The sequence below is a fragment of the Boleophthalmus pectinirostris genome, unplaced genomic scaffold (assembly GCF_026225935.1).
Source record: "Boleophthalmus pectinirostris isolate CB_2022bp ecotype Guang Dong unplaced genomic scaffold, ASM2622593v1 HiC_scaffold_13, whole genome shotgun sequence".
NCBI lineage: Eukaryota > Metazoa > Chordata > Actinopteri > Gobiiformes > Gobiidae > Boleophthalmus > Boleophthalmus pectinirostris.
The window spans coordinates 24,551,739-24,578,262 of record NW_026571036.1 but is presented as its reverse complement, the minus strand read 5'-3'; the positions used below and the strand labels follow the sequence as shown (position 1 = coordinate 24,578,262).

At 42.6% G+C, this 26,524-nt stretch overlaps 1 protein-coding gene across 1 annotated transcript; it reads right to left on the bottom strand.

Moving 5' to 3' along the window:
- Positions 1–1,158: 1,158 nt before the first annotated feature.
- Positions 1,159–25,684, bottom strand: zpax1 (zona pellucida protein AX 1). Its single transcript, XM_055149679.1, has 21 exons — positions 25,525–25,684; positions 23,645–23,721; positions 23,458–23,553; positions 20,934–21,058; positions 19,423–19,566; positions 18,972–19,070; positions 18,449–18,610; positions 16,535–16,631; positions 13,857–14,074; positions 13,345–13,501; positions 12,857–13,065; positions 11,423–11,540; positions 10,496–10,704; positions 10,170–10,284; positions 9,415–9,584; positions 7,669–7,787; positions 3,839–3,966; positions 2,689–2,878; positions 2,358–2,499; positions 1,325–1,454; positions 1,159–1,250 (listed from the first exon to the last, which is right to left on the bottom strand). Exons 1-21 carry the CDS (start codon positions 25,542–25,544, stop codon positions 1,180–1,182), a joined length of 2,796 nt encoding a protein of 931 aa, XP_055005654.1. The 5' UTR covers positions 25,545–25,684; the 3' UTR covers positions 1,159–1,179.
- Positions 25,685–26,524: the final 840 nt, after the last annotated feature.

Sequence of the window (26,524 nt, the reverse complement as noted above, 5' to 3'; positions counted from 1 at the left end):
TCTTACATACAGTTCCTTATATTTTACCCATCTAAACGGATGTTGTTGCTCAGCTTTGTCCGCCAGCATTTCTTCAGTCCATAGAAATGGAAGGAAACAATGAAGGAACCCCATAAGACTCACACCCCGAGGCTTTGGATTATATCTGCAGGCAGACAGGGCCTTTAAACGGACAGTTTCCCAAGACTTGACGCAATAACAGTTTCTGAATATCTAAAGTTATACGTTGGAGTAGTCTCTAAATACACAGAAGTTAGACAGAAGCGTATAGAAAACAAATGCCCCACATATTACGCATTCATAAATTACCATACTACAGTGGAGTCTATTCACTGCACAATAGACAACATCGCCCCCTGTTGGTCCTGAAATTTAGCATATAGATTTATTTAGGCCTCGCAGAGCATTTTCCTGGAACAATTAGGTACATGCCCATAAAGCCAACACATGGACTGGAATGAAAGTGCATCAGACATTGGATTGTACTTTAGCTCTACCATGATCTAAACGTGCTCTCCTCTACAAGGTGCTTTTGACTGGGCTTATTTTGAGGTGAGATGGCATACATAGGATGAGTGGAGTTTTGTTTCATTCACATGTTTAACACACAAACACTGCCCATTTAAGCTCTGTTCTTAAAAAAACACTGTTCCACCTTGTGATGCCATGGGATAATACAGGAAGTGATCTTTGTTTTTAAAATTCATACATGTTCACTAAATCATGTCGATTAGTTCAGTGTGGATTGGCAATTCTAGACTGAAACTAAGGTAAACAGGAGCTGAATACTTACACGACATCACAAGGTGCTATGGAGCATGTTGAGCTTTGGTGATGTAGACAGACTAAAAGATTACAAGAGTGAAAGAAAAACCACAAACTCCAGGTGTGTATGAGGAGGCAACAGCATCATATGTCTTAAAGAGCACTATTATCCAGTTTGTCTAATAGAATCTTTAAGAGTAGTCTCTGCAATATTTTTGTAGTACAACACTTGCTTCTTAATGGGGATTTTATGATAGACTTGAGAATAGATCTGAACCAACTACGCTCATCTGCTTGTCCAAATGTTGTAATGCACAAAGCTTTACATCTGACCATTTAGTCAAGATTAATTATTCACGACAGCCTTAAATATGACCACAACAGTATCTGGAGTTAAAATGCATAGAAAGTTTATTAAGAGATGTTTGTGTGACCGCTCTGCTGCAGGAGGACGGGCCCAGAAGAGGTCTGTGCACTGCTCCGCTCTGAAAAACAAGCACACAGTTTGTACAGATGTCTGCAGGTTTTAGGTTCTGTAAGTTTTTACAGTGAAGCTCACCCTTCCTCCCATCTTTGGCCCCGCCCACTCCAGGACGTGCAGGTGACCTGGGGTGGGCACACTGCCCCCTGCAGGCACTATCTGTGTGGTCATTTGAGTCACAGACCACAGCATCACAGTGAATGTGGAGCTGAAAAGACAATGATCAAGTCAGTGTATTTATCAATTATTATCCCAGCACACCTTTATTCAGTCACATCTGTATCTCGTCATTTAGGGTACAGGGCTAATTGAGTTTTTAAATAACTCCAGACACCTTAAGGCTTTCTGAAAACTAATCTTCGGGCCACATTTCTGGACACCCCTGCATAGTTGTACCATTAGTATTGTTATTCATCTTTTTATCATCATGGGGGTGGCCATAATAGTTGTAAACCCTCACATTTCCATTACCATACCAGTCCACACAGAGTCATCACCGAGTCATCTAGATCAGAAGAACAGCCATGTGAGGGTGAGGATACAATCATGCCAGCAACAGTGACAAGAAAAATGCTCCATCTGGGTTTTCCAACCTGCATTTTATAATTGGATTCTTTCAACCAGATTTCAGTTAGTCAAGCTCGGCCCTCAAATTTCAAATCTCCCACGGGGGTGTGTGTGAAGAATATACAGTATATAAAGGAATAGACTACTAGATTCCCATTCAACACATTCATAAAATTTGCTGATACAGCTGCTGTCAGGCCCATCACCAATCCAGATGAATCTGTAGAGATGACATCCAGAGGCTGTCAGAATGGTGTTCAGCTAACCATCTGGACTGAAATTCCACCAAGAGCAAAATCATTTTGGATTGCTCTTCTGGTCATTAATATCTCAGTCATTGTAGTTAAAAACTAAAGTGAGAAGAGAGGAGTTTGTGCAGTATGTGCAAATGGTAACAAGGGACTTGCTACTTGTAATTTAATTGTTTTCTCATTCAGTGACAAACTCAAATGCATGAAACAGACAAATAGTCAAAAGCTTCTGACAGCCCACAGATTTATTAAATTGATCCTGGTCTTCTCATGTGAAGAATATCTTATCTCACCTGCTCTTGGAGAACCTGGTCCTCTCGTGTGAAGGTGAACATCTTGATAATGAAGCGTTTGACATGACCTGGGATTTGCACACTGGAGTCTTTCTGCACAGGGAGGAGCTGGGTCAGGTAGCGGTCCTCCGGGTTTTCACAGCTACAAACACATTCAGACTCTGATTATGTGACAATGACACAAACAGGAGGAGACTTTTTGGTGGGGACATCACATGGGGAGGAGGAGAGGAAAGAGGGAGAGGGGTGGTTTAACCTTTAGTCATCCAAAACCCACTCCCTTCACCCTGTCTCCTTTAGTCCTCCAGACCCCAAAATGTCGCAGGCTCACGTGTCAACTATGATGTCCCAGCGTGGCACAGAGCTCCGGTCTGGGCTGCTCGTGGCCCAGCAGCTGTCCAGCACCAGCTCCAGTCTGGGGTCAGAGGAGGAGTCCAGGGACACTTCCACATACACCGACTCCTTGAGGACCTTAGACACTGGGAACTCGTCCGGCTGGTAGAACCACCTGTAGGAGGAATCTTACAGAGGGGAGATACTTGCATAAGACCAATGTGTCAACAAACACTTGATACCAACACTATGCACAGTTTAGTAGCCCAAAAAAAAAAAAGTGTCCCTTATCCTTTTTCAGCAATTTTAGTGCAAACCTGGTAAATCTGAAGCTTTGTATAAAGGGTGTGTCCCAAGTCCTGTTTCCTCCACTCTCACTCTTCCTTTCAGTCCTCCAGGTACTGTCCAGTTTAGCAGCTCTTTGTAATGTGTTTTGGGAGAAGTCGAGGTGTATAATTCTAATTTTAGACTTTACTAACTGCAAACAATGGTGTTGGAAAGTCTAAATTCATTTTATTCCAAAAATACTGGCCACTGTAATCAGTATTTTGATTGAAACCATTTAATTTGCAAATATAAAGCTACATTCCAAAAAGTAAAACTAAATGCTTTTCATCTGGCCATTTAATATTTGTTGACAAATTTGATTTCATAAAACACCTCTACTTTCTTCACACATTATCATAGAAGAATTTCTATAAGTTTTATATCGTTACCCCTATAACTATCCTTATTGCTAGCCACTCAGCACAGTGGCCACACATGTTTCTCCCAGCAAGACAACATGTTACATAGGTCTCCAGGAAGAACAGACGATAGTCAAGGTCAGTTAAACACAATCAATGAACCTGCCCAGGGACGACAGGTGGAAATGAGCTCTGGTGCTACAACCTGGTACAAGCATCTCTCCTGTTAAGGTTCATGTCAAAATTGTGTGCCATCCCAGTCTTAAAAATAATTTAAAATATGAAATTCACAGTGTTTCCACATAAGTTACATAGTGGGGAAACATTCAGCACATTATTCAAGCTCCACATGAAAACCTGGCTGGACACCTTTAGCCACAACTCCCCTCCTGGTCACCTTTTACATCATGTGACTCCTCCCCTCTCCCCCTCCTGGTCACCTACAGTCTGCTTCTCAGTCACCTTTGGCCAGCCTCATGTGGACCTGCAGCTGCCCTGTCCCAACCTCAGCGGCTGGAGCACTGCTTGGAGCGTGTGCAAATGCTCTGCTGATTGTCTTGTGCACACGGTAGTAGCAGGAGATGCTCTGCCTGTGGAGAGGGGAGGGTGTGGTTAGTCCAGGTGGTTTGAGATGGACAGGTCAGAGGGAGGCCACCTTTTGTGAAGTTGGGGAGTGTGGTGGGAGTGAATTATACCGTGCTCACACCAAGAACAATGTGAGCGCGTTGAGCTCCCATTCATTTCAGGCTGGAGCAGCAGTAGGGTGGTCCAGAAAAACATGTAAAAAAATAAGTTTTAAATTTCTCGATTTGAACCCAGCAAACATTGACCATAAATACAAAAGCAACAGGGTTAAAATTTCAGTGAAATCCAACATGATTTAGAGGTTGCACAAGCCTTTAAGTTTCAAGAATTCTCTCTCAAATAACAAAAGTGTGTCTGTTTGTCACACTGCTTTGTGTCTGATGAGCTGGCAGGATTACATACTCTACATTTTGCCACTTTTCATTAAATAATCCATTATATTCTTTCAATAAGCAATAATCTCTGCAACAGTCATACCAATTTAGCAGAGACAGAATAGTTGTCATATGCAGTGTTGGGAGTAACGCGTTATAAAAGTAACGAATTACAGTAATGCATTACTTTTTGCTGTAACGCAGTAATGTAAGGCATTACAGGGGAAAAAATAGTAATATTTTACTAGGTACAAATGTGAGTAACGCGCGTTACAATGTTTTTTTTTTAACCTGGATTGAAGTGGTGGGTTTTTCTTCATACAAATTCGCTAAAATCACCTCGATATCAGCAGCGGTGAAACACCGGAGATGCGCCCTCATAGACCTTCAGGTAACCGCGGGCGAAAGGACTGACAAAGAACTCCACGCTGTTTAGACCTGGTTTAGACCTGGGTCAGTTCTGGTTTAGACCTGGTTTACGCTCGTCCTTCCCTCTATCGCAGTTCACTTTTCGCGGTCTCGCAGATTTTTTATTTTTGTTTTTTTTTTTGTGTGCAATTTTGCATGCCCTTTTTTTTACATTGTATGAACACGTGTTGTGTTCCTCCCGCTGCGTCCTGACTGGCCAAGGGACTCCTGTCTCCTGTACAGTACAGTACAGAATGTGTTCAGCTGCCAAATTTAAATACATGTTTAATCTCTAGCAGTGTGATTCTGAAGTGCTGTACGGTTGCAAGTTTTCTCCCCGACGAAACCCACAACGTCGACGAAACGTTCTGCACCGACAAAGGCTCCTGCACTCGCACCCAAAAGGCAGAGGAAGATGCAAACCATCACACAAAAAGTTGGACTTCTGGACACGCTGAAGGAAGGTAGAAGTTACGCGCTGTAACAGATTCTTGCACCGGCTCGGGTACCTGCAAATAGTTGCTGAAATCAGGGCCGCGAGCCCGAGCAGCAGGGTGACAGCCGCTCTTACCTCCGTGAGGTGCGGAGCAGAGCCGCTCCTTTCTCCTGCGGTCACCTTCGAGCCCGTCCCTACAGTGAGTCATGTTTTAGTCCTAGTTTAGACCTGGTTTAGTCCTGGTTCAGTCCATATACAGTGCAAAAGATATTTTTGTGAGAGTAACTTAAAGTAATGCAATAGTAATGTAATGCCTTACTGTAATGCCTTTAAATGCAGTAATATTGTAATGTAACGAATTACTTTGAAATGACAGTAATAGGTAATAAATAACGCATTACAGTTTCAATGTATACTGTACAGCATGACTGCTGAAGACAAACTTTAGAAAAAGGCTATGAGGAAAGATTTGTCAACTTAACATTGCTGATAGTGTTGGCAAGTAAATTTCTGTTTTCTATATACAAAACCTATGCAATAGTTTGTCAAATTTAATATGAACAGTGCTAATATTAATTAAACACTGACTGATTTTTTTTTTAAGTTTGTACTAAATTTAGTGGATTATTTTTCTGCTGTAGTAGCCTCTTTGGATGACTGGAATATTTCCAGATATGTCAAAGGTCTCTGCTTTGATACAACAGCAAGCACACAGTTTCAATGGTGCTTGCATCCTCATCGAAAGGGCTATTGGACGAAATCTTCTACACTTTGCATGCCGCCACCATATCTTGGAAATTGTCCTGGACAAAGTTTTTCATGCACTGCATATAACAACCTCTTCTGGACCAGATATTGCCATATTTAAACATTTTAAAGAGAAGTGGTCTTCACTTGACACTGCCTCATTCTCTACAGCTGCTGAAATGCCAGATGTAACCCCTTTCAAAGATGAGATATTGCTGTTTGCAAAGGAACATCTTGAAAAAAAACTGCAAAGAGATAACTACAAAGAATTCTTAGAGCTTGCTGTCATCTTTCTTGGTGGATCTCCAGCAAGAGGAGTGCATATTCAGGCCCCTGGTACAGTACATAGAGCACGCTGGATGGCAAAACTTCTTTACCGTTACAAAATCTGGCTGTTCAGGAAACAATTTAAACTAAGAGTATGTGAAGAACGTGGGGTCTTCCACTTCCTGTTGTTTGTGACCCAAGTTTACATCCGTGCTTGGTTTACAGCACCCATGGCCGCTGAAGCACCATCAAATGACTTGCAATTCATGCAGGCTCTATATACATACAGTTATCCAATTGTTAAGGAAGCAGGACTGACTGCATTCAAGCGACACCTTTGGTACTTGAGTGAAGTCATGATGGGGCTTGCTTTCTTTGATCACAATGTCAACACACATCAAAAGGTACAGATGGTTAGGGACATGCAAGAAAGAGGGATCACGCCACGTTCCCCACCGTCTTGATGCAAATGGAAGCTATGAACAGAAGACCCTCAGCAATTTTGTAACAAAGAATACAAATGCATTCTTTACTATTCTTGGTCTGCCACAGTCATTTCTGCAAATGCCACCTGAAACATGGAAGGAAAATGAGGAGTTCACTTATGCAGAGAAGGTAGTCCAATCCCTGAAAGTTGTGAACGACACAGCAGAACGGGGAGTGAAGTTGATCCAGGACTTCAATGCTATATTAACCAAATCAGAACAACAGAAACAATTCCTACTACAGCTGGTTCAAAATCACAGAAAAAGCTACCCTGACTCAAAGACACAGTTGTCAAAGGTCTTGCCACTTCTTCAAGTGAGCAGGCAGTTTGAACTGACGGTTATCGGGTTAGTCATTTTCATCAAATGATAATTTTTTATATAAGTTTCATTATATTATGTTACAACATGTGCTTTATGCATATATATTATATAAATATATATATTAAACCTATAGCATATAAGGAATAAATACTTTGAAAATTGATATTTCTGCTGATTTATACTATTTGGCTAATAAAGAGATAAAAAGGTGATTTTTCTATGGTGTTGTGCAACCTCTAAATGTCATTTAATGTACCTCAAATTTTTATGTGTTAACTTTAACTGGTAGTAGGCCAAAATGCTTGGTTCAAATTTGAAGAAAAAAGAAAAAAGTTTTTTTGGGCCACCCTAAGCAGGAGTCTAGAGGAAGTGAAGAGGAGAGCAACGTAATCCAAGCGACCTGGGCATAGCAGAGTTGAACTGAAATCACTTTTATCCAAGTGTGGAGCAATATCTACTTAAAGATGCTTTAACAGACACATGTGAAGTGTTGGTCACAGCCCTAAACTTGCTCCTAATAACCCCAGCACGTGGTTAACTTCCTGTAGAGGGCTGAAGATGACAAGACTGAACTGCGTGTGCAGAAAAGCACTTTTGTTGCTCTTTGTGTGAGTGCAGTGTGAGGGAGTGGCAGGTGAGGGTTCAGGACAGGTGAGTGAGGGGTACCTGTACTCTGGGTCTATAGGGGTGGTCCGGGGCCTTCTGCTGGCCCATCCAGGGTACACTACCCCATTGCTGTAGTCCAGGCTGATCTCATTCTCATACACCATGTAGTCGTCCAAAAACTGGTTAAAAAGAGAAGTTGCTTTGGCATCTTTTTTTCTATTACAATACTATAGTGCATAAAAATAAAATTCAACACTTTGAAAACATCTCAATGTGGATCTTGTGTGGCCCCCACATGCTTGTCTCATCAGGAGTATGTCACGACTTTGTCAAACCTGCATATGACTGGTGAGACATTAAATCTCCTTACAACGGCACGTCTGGTTGTGCCATCCTCAAGAAGCTGGACAGTTCGTGCAACTTCTGTAGGGTTACCGAATGGCCTCATACTCCCAGTAGTGATGATCACTGAGGTCAAAGCAGCATGAGTGGAAAACCAGCCACAAAAGACCAAGAGGGAGACACTTGGAATGACCACTTGACTCCACATGCAAAAACAGTCCTGGTCTTAGTTGTTGAACCACTCTGGAATAGAAGGATGTCACTTATAATGGAAATAAACAGGTGAACCAAAGACACTGCGAGATGAAGCATTTTCAAAGTGTTTTTTGAGCAGTGTGTATTTTCCTCACAGTGTGGGATCATTAGTTACATTGGACTGTGGAATGATTCAATTTTAAACTAGAAAAGCACTCAGAGCGCAGACCTCCGCCAAGGACTACAGTCCCCCTCATATTGTGTTTTCCATAAATATTTGTCTCGTATCTTTCAATTTGGAATATGAAAGAGGATCCGATTGTCCATCCCTGAGTCAAATTTCATGGGGTTTGGTCATTAATCGAGATATTGAGAAACAAAATTTTTGGCCCCATTTACCACAATGTTAACTAAAATTTCAAAGTGATCCAGAATCCAGGATTTCTTCCAGATCACCCCCAAAATGAAATCAGTTCTTCCTTTCCACATTTCCAACAAATCCTGAAAATTTCATCAAAATCGGTCCATAACTTTTTGAGTTATGTTGCTAAAAGACAAAAAAACAGACAGACAAACGCCGGCAAAAACATAACCTCCTTGGCGGAGGTAAAGATTTAATCTGTCTAATGGTCAGTGATCATCTTGTTTTTAATAGAAAGGTCTACAGTCTGTCAGGAAAAGCATGTGGTTTGGAGCAAACATAAGACTTAAATTTGACTTTTTGGTGTTCTGCACAGATTATGAAATTCTATTTGTTATAAAACTGATCAGTATGTGTGGAAAGGGAAGTCTGGGCCTCCCTGGTCAGACTGCTGCCTCCAAGACGTAACCGGGCCCCGGATAAAGTGCAGAAAATCATAGTGAAACTTATAAAACATCCATCCATTTTCTCCCAGTCTGTTCTCCTGTGCATGCATGAGTGTGCATTTTGCTAATGAAACTACTGCACATCACATCAGGTTTGTCATGTTGCAGTGTACAGTTTTGCATCATGTTTTCATACAGTAGATTGATGGAGAATGTGTGGAGCATGGGTGATGGAGGCTTGTGGGTTGAACATCTTGCACCTGACCATAAGGAGGGTTCAAATAGGGCCCAGGAGAAAATCACTAAAAATACTCACATGTATGAATGACATCTAAAACTTCTTCAGGCATGTTTTTGGTGGTTACAAACAAGGTAGGAGATTTAAAAAAAACAAACATTGCATAATAATACCCCTTTAAACAATACTTGATTACCACCAATAATGCTGGTGCTGTGCTTTACCGTCCTGGAGGTTCCACAGGAGTCCACAGTGAAAGAGAAGAGGGCTGACCGCTCCGTGATTCTGACCGGTCTACAGCTCCGATCCCTCAGCCTCAGCCTGTCCAACTCCAGACCAGGGACGGACTCCAGCTTCACAGCCAGAGCGCTCATGGTGCCATTAGGGTAGCACTCTGTGGAACAGGTCAAAGATCACTGTGGTCAGATTAGTCAGGTGCAATACAGCGGGTACACACTATACACAAGTGGACTAAGTGACTTCACTCAGTATTCAGCTCCTGCCAAATGAAGCTCATCGAGGCTTGCAGTTATAGGGGTGGATTTGGAGCAGAGTTCCATATCTGGCTCTTTGGTTGGTACTTGCGGTATGTATTCCAATCAGTACTGAGACAGCTCATTGGTCTTATTCATGTTTGCATCTCGAGTTTGAGACAAAATGGCTAAATATAAACCCAAGGATCATGTAGAGTAGGCTAATACAAATATGTTAAGACTAAAACCATGAGTCTACCAGCAACAGGGGTGACGTTTTTTCAATTTATTAAAAAAAAATAAAATAAATCAACTGGAGCCGGAAGCACACCCATGCTCATTTCCTATTTAGAACATGGTGGCTAGCAAGGCTTGTTCTGAATAACTCAAAGGTCCTAGCCCCTAACTCCTTTACCTTTGGAGCTAACGTGAGGTGGTCAGTACTGTCGATGTGAAGTTTAGATGTATGTCAGTTGATGCAGGGGTTAAAAATCAATGTAGCGTACGTGTGGTGGTAAGGGGGAAATGGCAGGCCAAATACAGGTCACCCACTGTCCACTGGTTTTTGGGGTCCCAAAGGAGGATGTCCAGCCGCGCCCGGACTGAGTCAGACTCCAGCACCTGCATCAGGATAGATCACAATTGCACAGTACTGATTGAGTTCAAGATTTACTTTTGTCAATAATGGCTACATAGTACAAGAAAGTTTGTTTTTGTGACATTCCTGAAATATTCCACAGTATGGCATAACTTGTACATGACATGTCAAAAAGAAATTCCTTCTTCATCTGTGATACACCCAGTCCAAATGGTTCAACTCTGACAGCTGTACCTCAAAGGCCGTGTTCTGGGCCGTGTACGGGACCTCGAAGTAGAAGTGTGTGGCATTCTCTCTGAAGCGGTACTCCGCAGCACTCTCTGCCGTCAGCACCTGGTACCCCACCAGAGTCTCAAACGCCTGGAAATTAGAGCCCTGGTTTCCATAGGCAACAGTGATGTGGAACTTCTCCTGGTCACAGCTGGCCGACAACGTAGGCAGTACTGGACACAGCAACAAGTTAAAGGGTCAGAGTTAAAGGATAAGGGTAGAGCTGGGAGAGCTCTTGGTAGGTGGCAAAACCAAAAGATCAAACCCAGTACTGTGGAACTCAAACTGGAATGACTCACTGAGGGATGTTTTGATGATACCTGAGGCTATTGGTGATCATTTTGTCTGACATTAGAACTATGGTTGCACATAATTTAAATCACATTGAAAGCAATTTTTTTTTTTTTTTTAAAGCATCGAGACTGATTAGCTATGAACTTCTAAGAGAAAAATAAATTTTTTAAACATGACCAGAAGTAGTAACTTGCAGGAATCTTGTATTAGTTTACAACTTATTTGCATTTCAGGACATGTTTGCAGAGGTTTAGACTACAGGGTTAGCAGCTTTTACACAATATAAGACCCCATGGCACCTTCCACACAGAGAGTGCACCTGACACAGGGACATTTTAGGACATGTTTGGTTTAAATAACAAGGTTAATAGTTTTATACATAATGCATGATATAATTTCCTCTGCACGATAGAAAAATATTTTAAATCCAACTTGAAATTGCAAATTAGACTTGTGTAGTTTTGCAGGTTTATTTAGAACCTATAGTTTGTGTCTAAAAACCTCATTTAGATTCTTTTAACCAGTGAATCTGAAATCAAAATGGCCACATGCTACATTCGGAAGGGAAGGGTCTCTGGCTTCTGGTCCTAGACTCACCCACGTCGTGCAGAGAGGCCTGCAGCTCAGTGCTCACAGAGAAGGACGACAGCTCTGGCACCACCACCAAGCCCAGAGTGAGGGGCAGGGAGTACACAGTCACCAGGGGCTCCGGGTTCTACAAGAGAAGGGCAGATTAGAACCACACTGTTTGCAGAATTACAGTCTAAATGGAATTCTATGAAGGCCAAAACATCTAGTACATATAGACCATTTCAATCTGTACATGAGCACAGAGGCCTTTGTCACATCTGGTACTCCAACTGACACACGCTGAACCTCCATGGATCTGTCAGAAGTCTTCTCCCAAAACATTGCTGTATTTGACTAAAGCTTCACGTTGACTTTTAAGCAAGGCAGCTACAATCTTTAGCCCAAGTTCTATATTGTGGTCATACAGACTTGTCAAAGCCTCATCCCGTAGGCGGGTACTTTTTATCATTTAACCAATCGCTATGTGGTCGTGACATATGTAATGCACAATAATACCATAGGAAGAAGGGCAATAACGTCTTTCCTCTTGATAAAATTCACTAAACATTCTCTTTATTCCGGCTTTAAATCCTCGATCGTGGGAATCATTGACAACACTGACTATATGGCTCTTGGCTGGTGCCCGAACTTGCACTTGCCCATTTTTTGCGAACCATCTAGTGTATTCTGGTTCCTGACCTAGTTGCTGAAGAGAAATAAAATTGAGTGGAGGCACTAGGTGGCACCAGTCTGGCTAATGTTTCAACCCATGAAATCACAATCCGGGGAAAATGTATGTGATTGTGACTGCAGTAGGCCCGCTGCCTCTGTGCAAAGGATCACTGAGCACTGTGAAAGAATACTTGTCCAGGTTTTGTCCAGGTTTTGTCCAGGTTTTGTCCAGGTTTTGTCCAGGTTTTGTCCAGGTTTTGTCCAGGTTTTGTCCAGGTTTTGTCCAGGTTTTGTCCAGGTTTTGTCCAGGTTTTGTCCAGGTTTTGTCCAGGTTTTGTCCAGGTTTTGTCCAGGTTTTGTCCAGGTTCTGTCCAGGTTCTGTCCAGGTTCTGTCCAGGTTCATGTCCAGGTTCTGTCCAGGTTCTGTCCAGGTTCCAGTCCAGGTTCATGTCTGTGTGATGGGTTGTCAGAATGACGTATATGGGAATAAGGGATGTACCCCGACCGGAGAGGAGCTTAAAAGAAGTTTTGTTGTATTTCCAGAGTTCACTGTGTGCTGTGACACTGCAGGACACAGATGAGCGACACTTTGGGGAGAGTAACAGCCCAAGGACTAGACGGGCCTAGCACCAGATCTAAAGACACTTTCTGATGACCCTCTCTTGAGCTGCACTGAGACTTATTGTATTTCACTGTGCAATGTGCTTTTTAATTGATATCTGGGGGTGTCAACATCATAGACACTTTCAAAATAAACAAAATCTCTAAAATCTGCAGAGCTGCACTCACATGTCTCCTGACCACGTCCTCGCTGAAGGCCAGGCTGACGGAGAAGATGCGTGTGCCGTTGGGGTAGTCCTCCTGATGCACGCTGAAGCCTCTTTTCACACACTCCTCCACAGAGAAGGTCCCCGTGAAGAAGGTGATATTCCTCAGCTCCACATCCTGAAGAAATGTGCCCACTTGAAGAGAGAAGAGCCGCGCCGCCGCCACCGTCTCTGTGGAACCAGGACGGTTCACTGGTTATGTTTACAACAATACAGTTTAAAGTGATTCTCTAATTTTGGCTTAATTTGGTGGGATAACACCTGTAAATATAAATTACAGTTTTACACCAACCAAGAAGCAATTTGTGAAGAAAAGTTGAAAATTACTGGAAGTAGAGTGTTCTATTGATGTGTGGCTTGCAACCATGGTCTTAAGAATGGCTCAACTCTCTACCGAACATTTTGGCTTTGCCATATAACCAGCAGGGGGAGTAATGAACCCAAACTCACGGTCAGAGATGTGGGGGGGTCGGGGCATCAGCGGGGTGGTGATGGGGAACAGGACCTTATAGCGAGTGTCATCTCCACTCTGGGATGACCTCCACAGGACCTCCAGCATGGGTTCCACGCTGAAGCTCACGTGGTACTGGTGGTCTGGGGCATGGCTCTTAACACAAGCACAGACAGGTAAGCAGGGCCTTTCTCAAATGCAAAGCATCTTGCCTCAGTCTGATCTGAGTGTGGTAGGACATACAGGTCACGGAACACTACTTGGAAACTCACTGCCCCAAGTCTGTGACCTTGGATTGGAAGGACTTTGGAGCAACTGGGTCAAGGTTTCAAAGTGTGACAATAGTTCAGTGAGCTGCAGAGGCTGCACTAGCACTGGCTCATGACTGGCTGCAGATGCTGGGGTTTAGATAGTGACCATTCAGATCAGAGAGGCATTTTAGGTTTAAATCAGGTTTCATCTGTATTTTCATTGCTCATGTGCTTCTAAAGAACTCTGGTTCAGCCTTTACCTTGTAGTATCCGTCGGGAGTGCCCACAGGGATCTCCATGACAATGTGGAAGTCCTTGGTAGTGAGGGAGTAGCCACGGGCAGACAGCTGGCTCGGATCCAATCTGTGCCCGCTCATGCCCATGTACAGCTCCTGGATCCTGGCACCGCTGTCTACCAGGGGGGTGACCACACGGGGTATGTGCCACAAGATCAGCCTTTCTGAGAACAGCACGCCACCTACAGGAGAGGCAAGAGCAGCACATTTGAGTGGTACAAGAGTAACTTAACACTTAGTATTAGACAGACTGGATTCTTGTGTGCTTTAAGCCATGTTATATTTTGTTACCTCACCAAAAACATATCCAGAGTCATGTTTTGTTTTATTAACACACTTGAGTAACTGTTTATTACTAGTCCCATCTACATCTCCAAAAACATTCTCTGTTCCACCTTGTGAGTCGTGTGATTAGCTGAGAGTGGACAGCAGGGGTCAGATTTATGGATTTTATGTAATACAGCATGGTGGGTTTATTTCCTGTTTTTACTGATGCCTGCTGTAACTTCACATGCATTCAGCACCGTAATGCAGCACACCTGTGGACATGGAAATGTTTTTATTGGCTGGTGGAAGAGGGTGAAAGGGACTCACAGAATCCAGACAGCAGAGACGAGGCACACTCACCAGGGACCACAAGTGTTACGAGGCGACATACAAGCAGGGGCAGGGCATGAGAGTAAAGTGAATTGTATTAAGACTTGTTGGAACGTAGCATAGGGCCGTTGCAGTTGTTCGGGCTGGACACTGCCACTGATTTTGATCCACACAGATGTTAGCACGCCAGAGCCAGCAAGGAGGATCTGGGTGAGTGATTGTGACGTGTAACAATCAGGGGCAGATAACTGCGTGCCGTGCAAGTATTGTAGCAACACTCCACCAATGTAGCATAAGGCCTGGATGTCCCGTAGTCTCTCGTGCTCATTAATATTCTGCATTACAGGTGACCTGGTGCGTGTGATCGAGGGGGACTCTCTGGACCTGCTCACTGGCCATCAGGTTCTCTGCACTGCACTTTAACCTGTACTGGTGCTTTTTAATGGTCTTTTAACTATTTTTAGCCAACTCTGATTTACTTTTATTTTACCAAATGACTTAATTTTGGGGAATTTTTTATCATTGCCTTTACCAATTTTTGGTAATAAATTTTATTGTTAACTGGCCCAGCTCTTGCCCTCTTTGGTGACAGTTATGTGCTCAGTCAAATCGCCCTTACCATAGCTTCCGGTTCCATCATTCATATTCCATTTCCAAACATAGCCATAACCCTCACATTTAAACCCTTCATTTAACCCTGGAATAGTTCAAATCCAACCTGAGATGCTGTTTGGTCATAGACTGCATAAAGAAGAGGACAGTAAGAGTGTCATCACTCACAGCATTCAACTTCAACCAAATCAAGTCTAGCAGTTATGAGCCAATTTGGAGCCAAGCTGCATATTTGGTTACTATGATACTCGTGGTTGGAATTCAGGACAGGGGGCTTGCACTTCGCAATGCTGCCAGTCAAGAGTGAATTGGAACCAAATTGAGTTGGGAAGTGAGCATGGTTGCACCATTTATAACATGGTAGCTAGCAGGTCTTTTATATCCATAACCCATATACACTCTGCAGACCACCTCAAAAAGAGATTAACATAAAAAAGTTTGTCAGTCATTTCAGAAAGACATTCATTGACACCATCCATGAGGAGGATAAGCCAAAATAAAGGTCATTGCTAAAGAAGCTGGTTGTTCTTAGAATGCTGTATCCAAGCATATTAGAAACTTGAGTGGAAGGGAAAAAGTAGTACTAAAAGGTGCACCAGCCAAATGGATGACCAGTCTTGAGATTCTCAAAGAAAATCCACTCAAGAATTTGTGGGAGCTTTATAAGGAGTGGACTGAGGCTGGAGTCAGAGCATCAAGAGCCACTTTGCACACATGAAGCTCAGTGGTTCAAAGTCCTCTTTTCAGATGAAAGTAAATGTTGCATCTGTTTTGGAAATCAAGGTCCCAGAGGCGAGAGAGGCACAAAATCCACATTGCTTGAAGTCCAGACTGAAGTTTCCAGAGTCGGTGATGATTTGGGCTGCAATGTCATGTGCTGGTGTTGGTCCACTGTGTTTGCTGAAGTCCACAGTCAGTGCAGCCATGTACCATGGTATTAGGTGCTTGATAGGCCTGCACACTTCTGACCTGAACTCCATAGAGAATCTCTGGGGTTTTGTCAAGAGGAAGATGAGATGCCAGAGCCAGCAATGCAGATGACCTGAAGGCCACTGTCAAAGCAGCCTGGGCTTCCACTACACCTGAGCAGTGCCACAGGGTGACGCCTCCATGCTACGGTACACTGATTCAGTAATTCATGCCAAAGGAGACCCATCCAAATATTGAGTGCAAAGAAATGAAGCCTGACATTTGTTTAAAACTTTAATTGATCTTATGTAATATTCTAATTCACTGAGACACTGAAATGCTTATTATCCGTTAGCCACAATCATAAAAATCCAAGAAAAACTCTTGCAATATTCTTATCTGAGATTGACTAGTAGGGGTATGAATTTCTGAAAAATATTGAACTTTCATGATACTGACATGAATTTCTGTATATGTGAGGCAAAGACGCAAACCATTACACCACCCATCACGTGTGTGCTCACCAATGGGACAGGCCGCAGACATGTCAGTGACGCTGAGGCCAGAGGGGGCGCTGTAGTACACACTGACCCGCAGCACCTCCATCGGGATCCCTGCCACCTGTAGCACACACAGCCCCCCCACACACACGTTACAGCTCAACTGGTTGAGAATTTTGACCCGTCTCCAGCTCTGTTTAAGTGGAATTTGTGGAACTGTCAGATTGCTGATTTGTTGACCTGGTTTATGATAATATCCAGTTACTTACAGTGTCAACAAAAATTTAATCTTTTTCCCCCCACAGTAGCCAGTTGGTGCCATTGTTCAACCCCATCAGATGAAAGGGCACAGAGTCATAAAGATTAATATGGCAATCATATGGATCTAATCTCAAATGAGGTTTAACACCTGTTGAGCACAAATTTGGGAATTTAAGCTGTTTTTTTTTTTTTTAAACATGTTTAATGTGTGCTTTGTGTGTCCATTCCACCATAGATGTATGACACTCCCAGCCAGAAGTGCAAAGTATCATGTACAATAAAGTTTCAGATGTGTTGTATAAATTATTTTTATATTAATTATATTTATATTTGATTCAACAAATATATATGTATACATATAATATATATAGGCCATGGTTCTCGACCGGAAAAAGGTGGCTTGCCCTCTCCGGGTGGGTGGGGAGTCTTTGCCTCAAGTGGAGGAGTTCAAGTATCTCGGGGTCTTGTTCACGAGTGAGGGAAGGACGGAACGTGAGATTGACAGGCGGATCGGTGCAGCTTCGGCAGTGATGCGGTCGCTGTATCGGACCGTTGTGGTGAAGAGGGAGCTGAGTCGAAAGGCGAAGCTCTCGATTTACCGGTCAGTCTTCGTTCCTACTCTCACCTATGGTCATGAGCTCTGGGTAGTGACCGAAAGGACGAGATCGCGGATACAAGCGCTCGAAATGAGTTTCCTCCGCAGGGTGGCTGGGCGCTCCCTTAGAGATAGGGTGAGGAGCTCAGTCACACGGGAGGAGCTCGGAGTAGAGCCGCTGCTCCTCCACGTCGAGAGGAGCCAGTTGAGGTGGCTCGGGCATCTGTTCCGGATGCCTCCTGGGCGCCTCCCTCGGGAGGTGTTCCGGGCATGTCCCGCCGGGAGGAGGCCCCGGGGAAGACCCAGGACACGCTGGAGGGACTATGTCTCTCGGCTGGCCTGGGAACGCCTTGGGGTCCCCCCGGAGGAGCTGGAGGACGTGTCTGGGGTGAAGGAAGTCTGGGAGTCCCTGCTTAGGCTGCTCCCCCCGCGACCCGGCCCCGGATAAGCGGACGAAAATGGATGGATGGATGGATATAATATATACACATATGTATATGTGTGTTCAAGTTGGTTATTCAAATAATTATATATTAGGAATATATAATTTATACAATACATCTGAAACTTTATTGTACATGATACTTTGCACTTCTGGCTGGGAGTGTCATACATCTATGGTGGAATGTTCAGTGGTTACCATGGACACAAAGAGCACACATTAGCAAATACTGTTAAGTGTCAAGGTAGTCTGGGAAAAAAAAAAGATTTAAAAAAAAACAACACTTTCAGGAGCCTATAATTAAGATGAGCATTCATGTTCCTTGGTTTGATTTTCAATACAAAAGGTGAGTGAATAACTAAAAACTGCACAGAACAAATCAGCTCACCTGTTGTAGTTCCAACAAAAAACAAAACAAAAAAAAAACTTGTATTTGGTCAAATCACTTTTTGGTAAGATTGTGTTAAAATAAATATTAAATAATTCTGACAGTGCCTTGAGTTAGCATCACACCCCCAGAGAATGTTGAGGACACATGAGCTGTAAAGTGTCCACAAGTGAAGGGCCTGTGTCTCCCGCTCTGCTCTGAGCAGACTTGTCTAGTCCTCTATGTCCTGTGTCCTGGGTGAGTGGGCCTTACATCCTCAGAGTAGGTCTCTGGTTTGTGGTAGGGGCTGCGGACCACCAGGCGGTTGGCAGAGGTGTGGGCTCCATACCCGGCCTGTTCAGCCTCCTTCTGCATCATGGGCACCGCTTCAGGACTGTAGAACGTCAGCTTCCAGATGCCACCCTTCTCTGAGCTCTGGAGGAAACAAATGCAATTTAATTTTTAAAAAGGTCCTACATTAGGCAAAATGATTGCTTTTAGCCATGTTAACATGTTGTCGCGTCCTCCAAAACAAGTCACGTTTCATTTCATTCCCAAATTTAATCCTGCATTATTAGTCCGTCTACATCTCCAAAGTTCAAAATCCTCTAATCCTTGTCATGGTGTTAGTCAAGTAGAAGTTTACAGCTTTTACCTTTAGTTCAACAGAGTTTGGCAATTCCACTCAAAATATCACTTTAGAATTTAACAACACAATTTTGCCTTCTCACATGTACTCAAGGCTCATTTTCAGATTGAAATGTGTAAACTGTAAGCCTAACATAATATTCCATACCCCAGGAATCACATTCATTTGTGGGTCATCTTTAATACTGGAGCCTTTAGGACCCATGGGATCAGTCGGAGAGTTGGGCACCGGAATGCTGTGAGATACCTGAGGAGACAGAAACATTAGTCCAGAATCCATGTGTAGATTTTAGGAGGGCCTCTAAGCCCAAGCTGCATTTATTTCAAAGACTTGGACATGTATGATGTCCAAACTTAATTTGAAATTTAAGTCTAAGCTGATATTAAGAAGTCGACATGAACATGTTAGGATTTATGACCATCATAAGTTTTGTTACTAAAATAATGAGTACAGCCACATTTGTTTAGTTTATTTAAAAGTTAAATTTATTAAAAGGGCTCCGCTAACATGAACCCTCCCCCTTTCTAAGGCCGCAGTTAGGATTTGTGTACACTACTTAAAGCACAGTGCTTGCAGGGCTAGTGTGAGGAGCCCATACCTCCATGTAGTTGCGGTCACAGAGCACCTCCCTCTGGGCCCAGCGGGAGAAGCTGCAGGTCTGCTGCACATCGTGGGAGATGATCTCAGGAGACGTGGGGTTAAACATCTCCAGCCTTAGGCCCAGCTCAAACGTACTGTCATCCTACAGCACACACAAAACTCAGGCTACATTTACACATAGCCGGGTATTTTGAGAAACGAATATTTCCCTCCCTCCATTTTCCAAAATAACATCGTGCAGACAGCATCGTTTACATCAACCGGCATAAACCCTACACCGAGCCTCTGGGCGGCACCTGGATTAGATTCAAACCTGTAGCATTTATGAAAAACGTGCATCAGTGAGCGGGCTCGCCACTCCACAAATATGTTAAAGTGGCAAAATCACTGAGCTCTGAGTCCTTGTTCATCTCTGCTCATGGATATGATCCATCAGCTGTGTGCACATGCAAAAACATGAAGTGTTTCACCAGAAGAAATAGATGAGCTGAAGCTGGGAGTGGTGTCCGGTGCCTCCACCTGAGAAGCGCTTTCCCGGAAAAAAAAAAGCGTGCGTGGACGGACACTCAGAACAACAAACAACGAACCAAACGGGATTCATGCTTCTGTCTGGATGCTTTGCACCACCTTGGAACGAGCCATGGTCGAGCGCAGAGGACAGGAGCAGCTCGCCCAGACCTGTGGTCCACAGCGCATTCTCACTCTCCCCACATGGAACCAGCTCGCCCCCGTCTGGAACCAGGACATGGAGGATGGAGCCTCCGGAACAAGCTGACTAACACTGGACCCCCAGCCTCGTCTTGAGGGCTGCGCGCTATGGTGACTGCTCCTGTCTGTTTAGCGCTGTTGCCCGAACTCAGAGCTTCTGCTCCGTGCTGATGTGCGGTGAGTTTGTACAAAGTTCTACATGCTGCTGTTTTATGAGTTCATGGTGATAACTTGAGATGAGGACGCCCGAGGTGTTAACAGGAACATGGATTCCTTTGGCAATTGGAGGAAGATTGGGAACATCGGTCTGACCCTGTCCAGGTCCGTATGAGATGGCGTCTGGACTATATACATCTATATATTTAAAATTTTAGCCCCCTCAATTTTCTTTTTGAAGCTTTTTAGGGGGTGTGATGAGTTAATCAGGGGTGTCGGACCCTCGCACCCCTTGTATTTCGCGCACTCATCAGAGCAAAAGGTAAAACATTGGTCACACTTTCGGCACGTGAACTCCTAAAACTCAGTTTAATCTCACTTTATACGCAAACGTGAAACCAGAGTTTTCCCAGAATCTCTAATCGGAGTTTTTAGAAAGATTTGTTTTCAGAGGCGAATTTGCCGTTTGCCTGTAAAAGATTGATACAAATGAAGGGAAATGTCTCAGTTTTTAAAAATACCCGTGTATGTGTAAACTGGGCCTCAGACGGTCCCTGTGTGGTGGAGGTGGTGGAGGTGGTGATGGAGGTGAATGTGATGGTGGTGGTGGTGTGCTCTAGCGGTTGTGGTGGTGGAGCAGCTCACCGTGTTGTGGATGTAGCAGCCCAGCAGGGAGGCGTAGATCCGGGTGTTGCCCCAGGGGTCAGACTCCATACTGTAACCACAGCGAGCAGCCAGGGCGGGGGTGAGCAGCACACGCCTGCTGCCATCTACAGGACACAACCAACACCAACACACACTTCAGCATATTCTCTCATCAGTTTTACTCATTTGGCAACATGAGCTTTTTGAAAACACATTTTTACATTTTCTGCTAAATCCTCAAGTTCAGCCAAAAGCCAGCTCTCCGTGGAAGTTTGTCTGGAATCTTCCACAGTACAGCATTAAACTTCTACATCTTGAACATATTCAGTGACAGGTGTTTTTGTTGTAGTTACACAGCGACTAAACACAGTGAAGAAAAAGGTGGAGTATGATTGAGGTATGAACTGATCACCACGCTGCCTTATTGTTTTGAAAATGCTCTATTGACCAAAAACATGCATTAATGTTTCCAAGTTTCGTTTTCATTTTTTAGGTTCGAGAATCCCCTCTATTTGCTCTCCATGCTAAGTCACTCCTCCTTCAGAGAGCCATCACCACACAATCAGTGAGCATCAGCTTTGTCAAGCAGTGAAGATGTGCAGTTAGAATCACATTTTTGTATATTTATAGGGAATAGTCGTGTCGGTGCATAGGTGACGTAGGTTTGTGGATGGAGCATTGCACATGTTGCAAATTTTGAAAATTTTAACTAGGTTATGTGTGAGGGTCCTGTTAAAAACAAGAAAACATAAGTCAGATTTTCACATTAATTTATGGCATGTAGGTAGTGATAAAAAGTGTTTTTTTTTTTCAAAGATCAGAAAAAGACTTTTCATATGGTACCAAACATATGTATTTTATGAAGCTCCTTCAGTTTTTAATTGTATCTTGAACATTGGAATTTGACAATGACACGAGTAAACAGTAACCATGTACCATGTCTTACTCCAGCAGCTAAGGTCACTAAACATTAAAAGACTGAATCAACTGGTTTGATAATTTTGATGTGACAAGTTATCTGACATCCAAGAAAACAGCTGTAGATTCTTCTCATATTAAAGAAACAATCAAGTCAGGTTCAACACTATGCAAATATTACAACAGATTTACATCTGGAAGCAGCCAAGAAGTGAGGAAACAGTTCTCTATCATGTTGGGATCGCCTAAGCAGGTAAAGAAAGTCTTATGGAGCCTTAAATGGAGAGTGCTAAGGTTGTCTGTTTAAGGGAAATTGCAGGATTTGTGGGAATTTATCGTATATTAAAAAAAAAAAAAAAAAATCATGAATCTTTATTCCGGGGTGGACCTATATAGTTCCAAATGCACATTTGTTTTTTTTTTTTTTTTTTTTTAAGGAGAGCCAGTACATGTTTGGATCACCATGGGACCAAGAACCGACTCCCAAGAAATTAATGAAGTGCACAGATGACGAAGCTCCTGATACAAGTTACAAGGCCACACCTCAGTCAACATGGTCAACTGAACCATCTAAAACCAGTCCACCAGGGATGAAAAAGCCTCCACAGTTTGAGGAGAATCTGGTGGTCAGACTTGTGGGGACTGTCCATGCTGCCATGACCTCGGCCAGAAAATCGAAAAGCTTCGGAACCGACTGCGGGTTTATGAAGATGTGCCTACTGATACTGTTTACGAATAAGACATACATGTTCTGTGTTCTGGGTTTAAAAAAAAAAAAATATTTATCAGTACCCACGTACCATAAATTACATGTGAAAATCGGACCATGTTACATTTTATTGTTAACAGGACCCTCACACAAACTATTTCAAATTTTCAATTGAAATTTACTTGGCGATTTTTTTTTTTCTAGCACATATCTTGATTCTCAAAAAAATTTAAGGGTCTCCTACACCTACAAGTAGGTTTAAAAATGAGCTAAAAAAAAAAAAAGGTACGCCACGGAAATGAACACTTTTCTTCATTTTTAAGTTAACATCTATTGAAAGTTTGGTATTATTTAAACACAGTAGAGGAGTACAAGAATACAAAATTTCAGCCCTCTGTGTGTGATACTTATGGAGATATCGACCTGTGAAAACGGCAGAGAAAAAATTACGCATGTTTTGGGCCCGTAAATGGACACATACTCCCTTCACTAAATGAGCTGTAACTGAAAAAGTATTGATTGAAAAGGACAAAAATTTTTCAAAATTTTAAAAAAATCATAATGCCTGAGATTTTCTGGAAATTTGATGAAATGGCGTGGAATGACCCTTATAGTTCAGTGGCTGGGAATACTGGAATTTCCAACTGGAATACTAGCAGTGTGAGAACATTTATTAGAGAACCTACTAAAACAAAACAATCTTAGTCAAGAACTACCATCGCCAATTTACATACATGACTATTTCACTTGTACTTGAATATTTTATAGTATACTATTTTTTACTCTAGTACATGTTTTCCCTCCCCTGTAAAACCCTCGTGTGTGACCCTCGTGTGTGACCCTCGTGTGTGACCCTCGTGTGTGACCCTCGTGTGTGACCCTCGTGTGTGAACTCACTGACAGCCTCCACCTCCAGCTGGTTGCCCACTGCCAACGCTTTATCCAGCGACAGGCGCATTAGATTCCCCATACACTCAGACCGGAGACCACTGCCTGCAAAACACCACATTTCACATGGGAAAATCTAAGACTTTAAAACAAATTCCTCCTCCTCCTCCTCCCCCCAAAAACATTTTTTTTTTACTTGTCTGTGAAGTGAGCTTTGATTTTGGCCTAGCCTGACATACGAGGATCACTGCGGCCAGCAACTTCCACAACAAACTGCAACAAAAAAATGAAGGTTAAAATGCAGATGACAGATTAAACTGACAATTTCCCTACATTTTTATTAAACATAAACAAGATTTATGTTTGTTGGGTTTTTTTTGGCAAAGGTTAAAGTGCTCTGTTATCACAAGTTCTCAGGTTTTTCTAATGCTGACCTGGTTTGGTGGATAGTACCTACGGTCACTAGTCATAGTTTTACATCAGTTAAATGTCAAAATGTGGGACAAAGTTGAAATACAGCAAAAATACAGAAAGTAGCAGTGAGTTCTAAAATGGAATCCCTCTGCCAGAGTCAAGACAGAAAACTCAGTCCAAAATGCAGAGAACTTATGTGCAACAAGGACATTTTATTGCAGTTTAAGCCTTCATTTAAATCAATGAAAAGTGTTGTCATTCATTTTTATCAGTCTTGGCCCTTTTCTGGAATGTTTCATAGTATGATATTAAACTGATATTAAAATTTCTGTCATCGCGGAGACTAAACCAAGTTACAGGTAAGATCTGTGGAGAGGCGACCCCGCTCACAGAATGTTTGTTTTTCAAGGTATTTTAGAGCTGTAAAACCACTTGTAATAAAAATAATTATAAACTAATAATAATAAATGTAGAGTGGTTTAATGTCATACTGTGGAGCATTCCAGACAGAACAAGTAACAGGAGTTACAGATTACATGGACCACCGTTACGTAATCAGAGTACAAATTATGAGTAACTGTATTCGGTTACTGGTGAAAACAAACTGCATAGGCTAATAATATCTGCAGTACACAAACACACACCATCATCGTCATCAACCTGAGAACACACGGACCATCCCGCCGTCCTCCCGTGCGCTGCGTGTGGACTGTGTTTTCTCGCGTACGCTGCGTAGACCACGCTTCCTCCTGTGCGCCTCTAGACCAGAACTAACACCAAGACTAAAACCAGGACTAACCCAGTCCAGGACTAAAACCAGGACTAACCCAGTCCAGGACTAAAACCAGGACTAACCCAGTCCAGGACTAAAACCAGGACTAACCCAGTCCAGGACTAAAACCAGGACTAAAACGAGGACTAAACAGTTGCTTATTCATGGAGACTTGGGCTCAACAGCCAATTTGAAAAGAACAAACATGAATTTGCAGGATGTGGTTGCTACATTCATGTAGTTTTAAAAAGCATGACAATATTAATTAATCCAAAGTATTCAGATTATGTTACTCACTTTAAGTAATTTAATGGATTACGTTACAAACTACATTTTGGGGTGTGTAATCTGTAATCTGTAGGGGAATACATTTTAAATTCACCTTCCCAACACTGACAATGACATGCATAGAAACAAAATGACAAACCCCGAATCAAAAAGTTAATGCACCTTTAATATGTCGTATCTGCTGCCTGCATAGAAATGACTGATTTCGCTTAAATTTCAAAACTGAAAATCTAAGTAAGATTTGAAGTCTAATCTCAAATATGATGCCAACTATGTTTTAGTGAAATTAATAATCCAAACCTGTCATAGGCAATTTAACAGTGTACTTCCTGGTTGGACATGAGCAGTAGATAAAAACAAACAAGAAAAACTTCATTGTGTGCAAACTGTGCATTTTGGATGTTCATCATGTTGACAGCATAGAGAGGCAAAGGGATTTTCTTTCACAACTCAATGCTACTGCCTGTATTTCTGTACTTTTACTACAAACTGCCACATAACTGATCATGAACATTCAACTTAGGTTCTATCCCACCAAATTCAAAACTCAAACACATAAAGCCTGTTGTATGCACTAAATACATATGTTCATGTGGACTTACATGTAGCCAGGGGCCTTCATATTGGAGGCAAAATCAGTGTCGAACAGAACAGCAGAGAGGGGCCCAGACAAAGCAGCTCCAGAGGGGGTGGAACCTAAAGTGCACTCACACCTGTGCCTAATGCGCTCGCACAGGTGTCACCCATTACCACAGGACGTGCACAGACACCAGTGACCATTAGGGGCGCAAGTTTACAAACATTATGGATCAATTGACCACTGACTTTACATTTGAAAATTGTGGCCCCTCTTTCCATAACTGGCTCCAGATTTGTCTGTGGCTGCTGACCTCCGTGACTACTGTGGCCAGTGCCTCTGGTCACTACTGGTAGATCCCCAAGGATGAATTTATAATGCACATAACAGGGTTTGATTATTCTCTCCTTTTGACTTAATTTGGTGGGATTAAACATAAGTTATATTTTTACAGCCATCAAGAAGCCATTTGTGAAAAAAAGTTTAAAAATATGTTGAAAATGACAGGAAGTAGAGAGTTCTATATTAGAGTTCTATATTGTTTGGCACATCTTACAGAAGAAGCACATTTTTCTGATATTTTAAACATAATTTCTACAAAATAAATGTGTTTTCTTATATTTTTATTTTTCAAAGGAATAATTTCTGTAGCCTATATATGGAAGTCCCAAGTGTGATGTCATGATTTCCAACCAAGAAGAAAAATCTGAAACCTAAAACACTCAAACTAACTTTACATGAAGTACTGTAAATGCCTTTGTTTCATTTCCTTTGTGGCCCTCTTCACATCACTAACATTTATGAGTGTCCATGAGGACAGGCTGAGTACTGCACAGTGACGAAGACCATTCAAAGCAGCATTAAAACCATTCAAAATACTCTCAGAAAACATCTTATCTTCCACTAGGTGTCGCCATAATCCAGGACATGTATCAGTATGAGCTACAGTAGCTGCCGGCAGAAGCAGCGCTCACATATTCAAGTTTATGTTTTGTAACATTTAGATTTACACACAGTAAATACAG

Coding starts and splice junctions, on each gene's coding strand:
- zpax1 (XM_055149679.1), bottom strand. CDS start 25,544: ATGAAGGCCCCTGGCTACAT. Junction 18,611..18,971: donor AAATGAATGTGATTCCTGGG/GTATGGAATATT, acceptor TGTTTCCTCCAG/AGCTCAGAGAAGGGTGGCAT. Junction 10,705..11,422: donor GGCCTCTCTGCACGACGTGG/GTGAGTCTAGGA, acceptor TGCTGTGTCCAG/TACTGCCTACGTTGTCGGCC.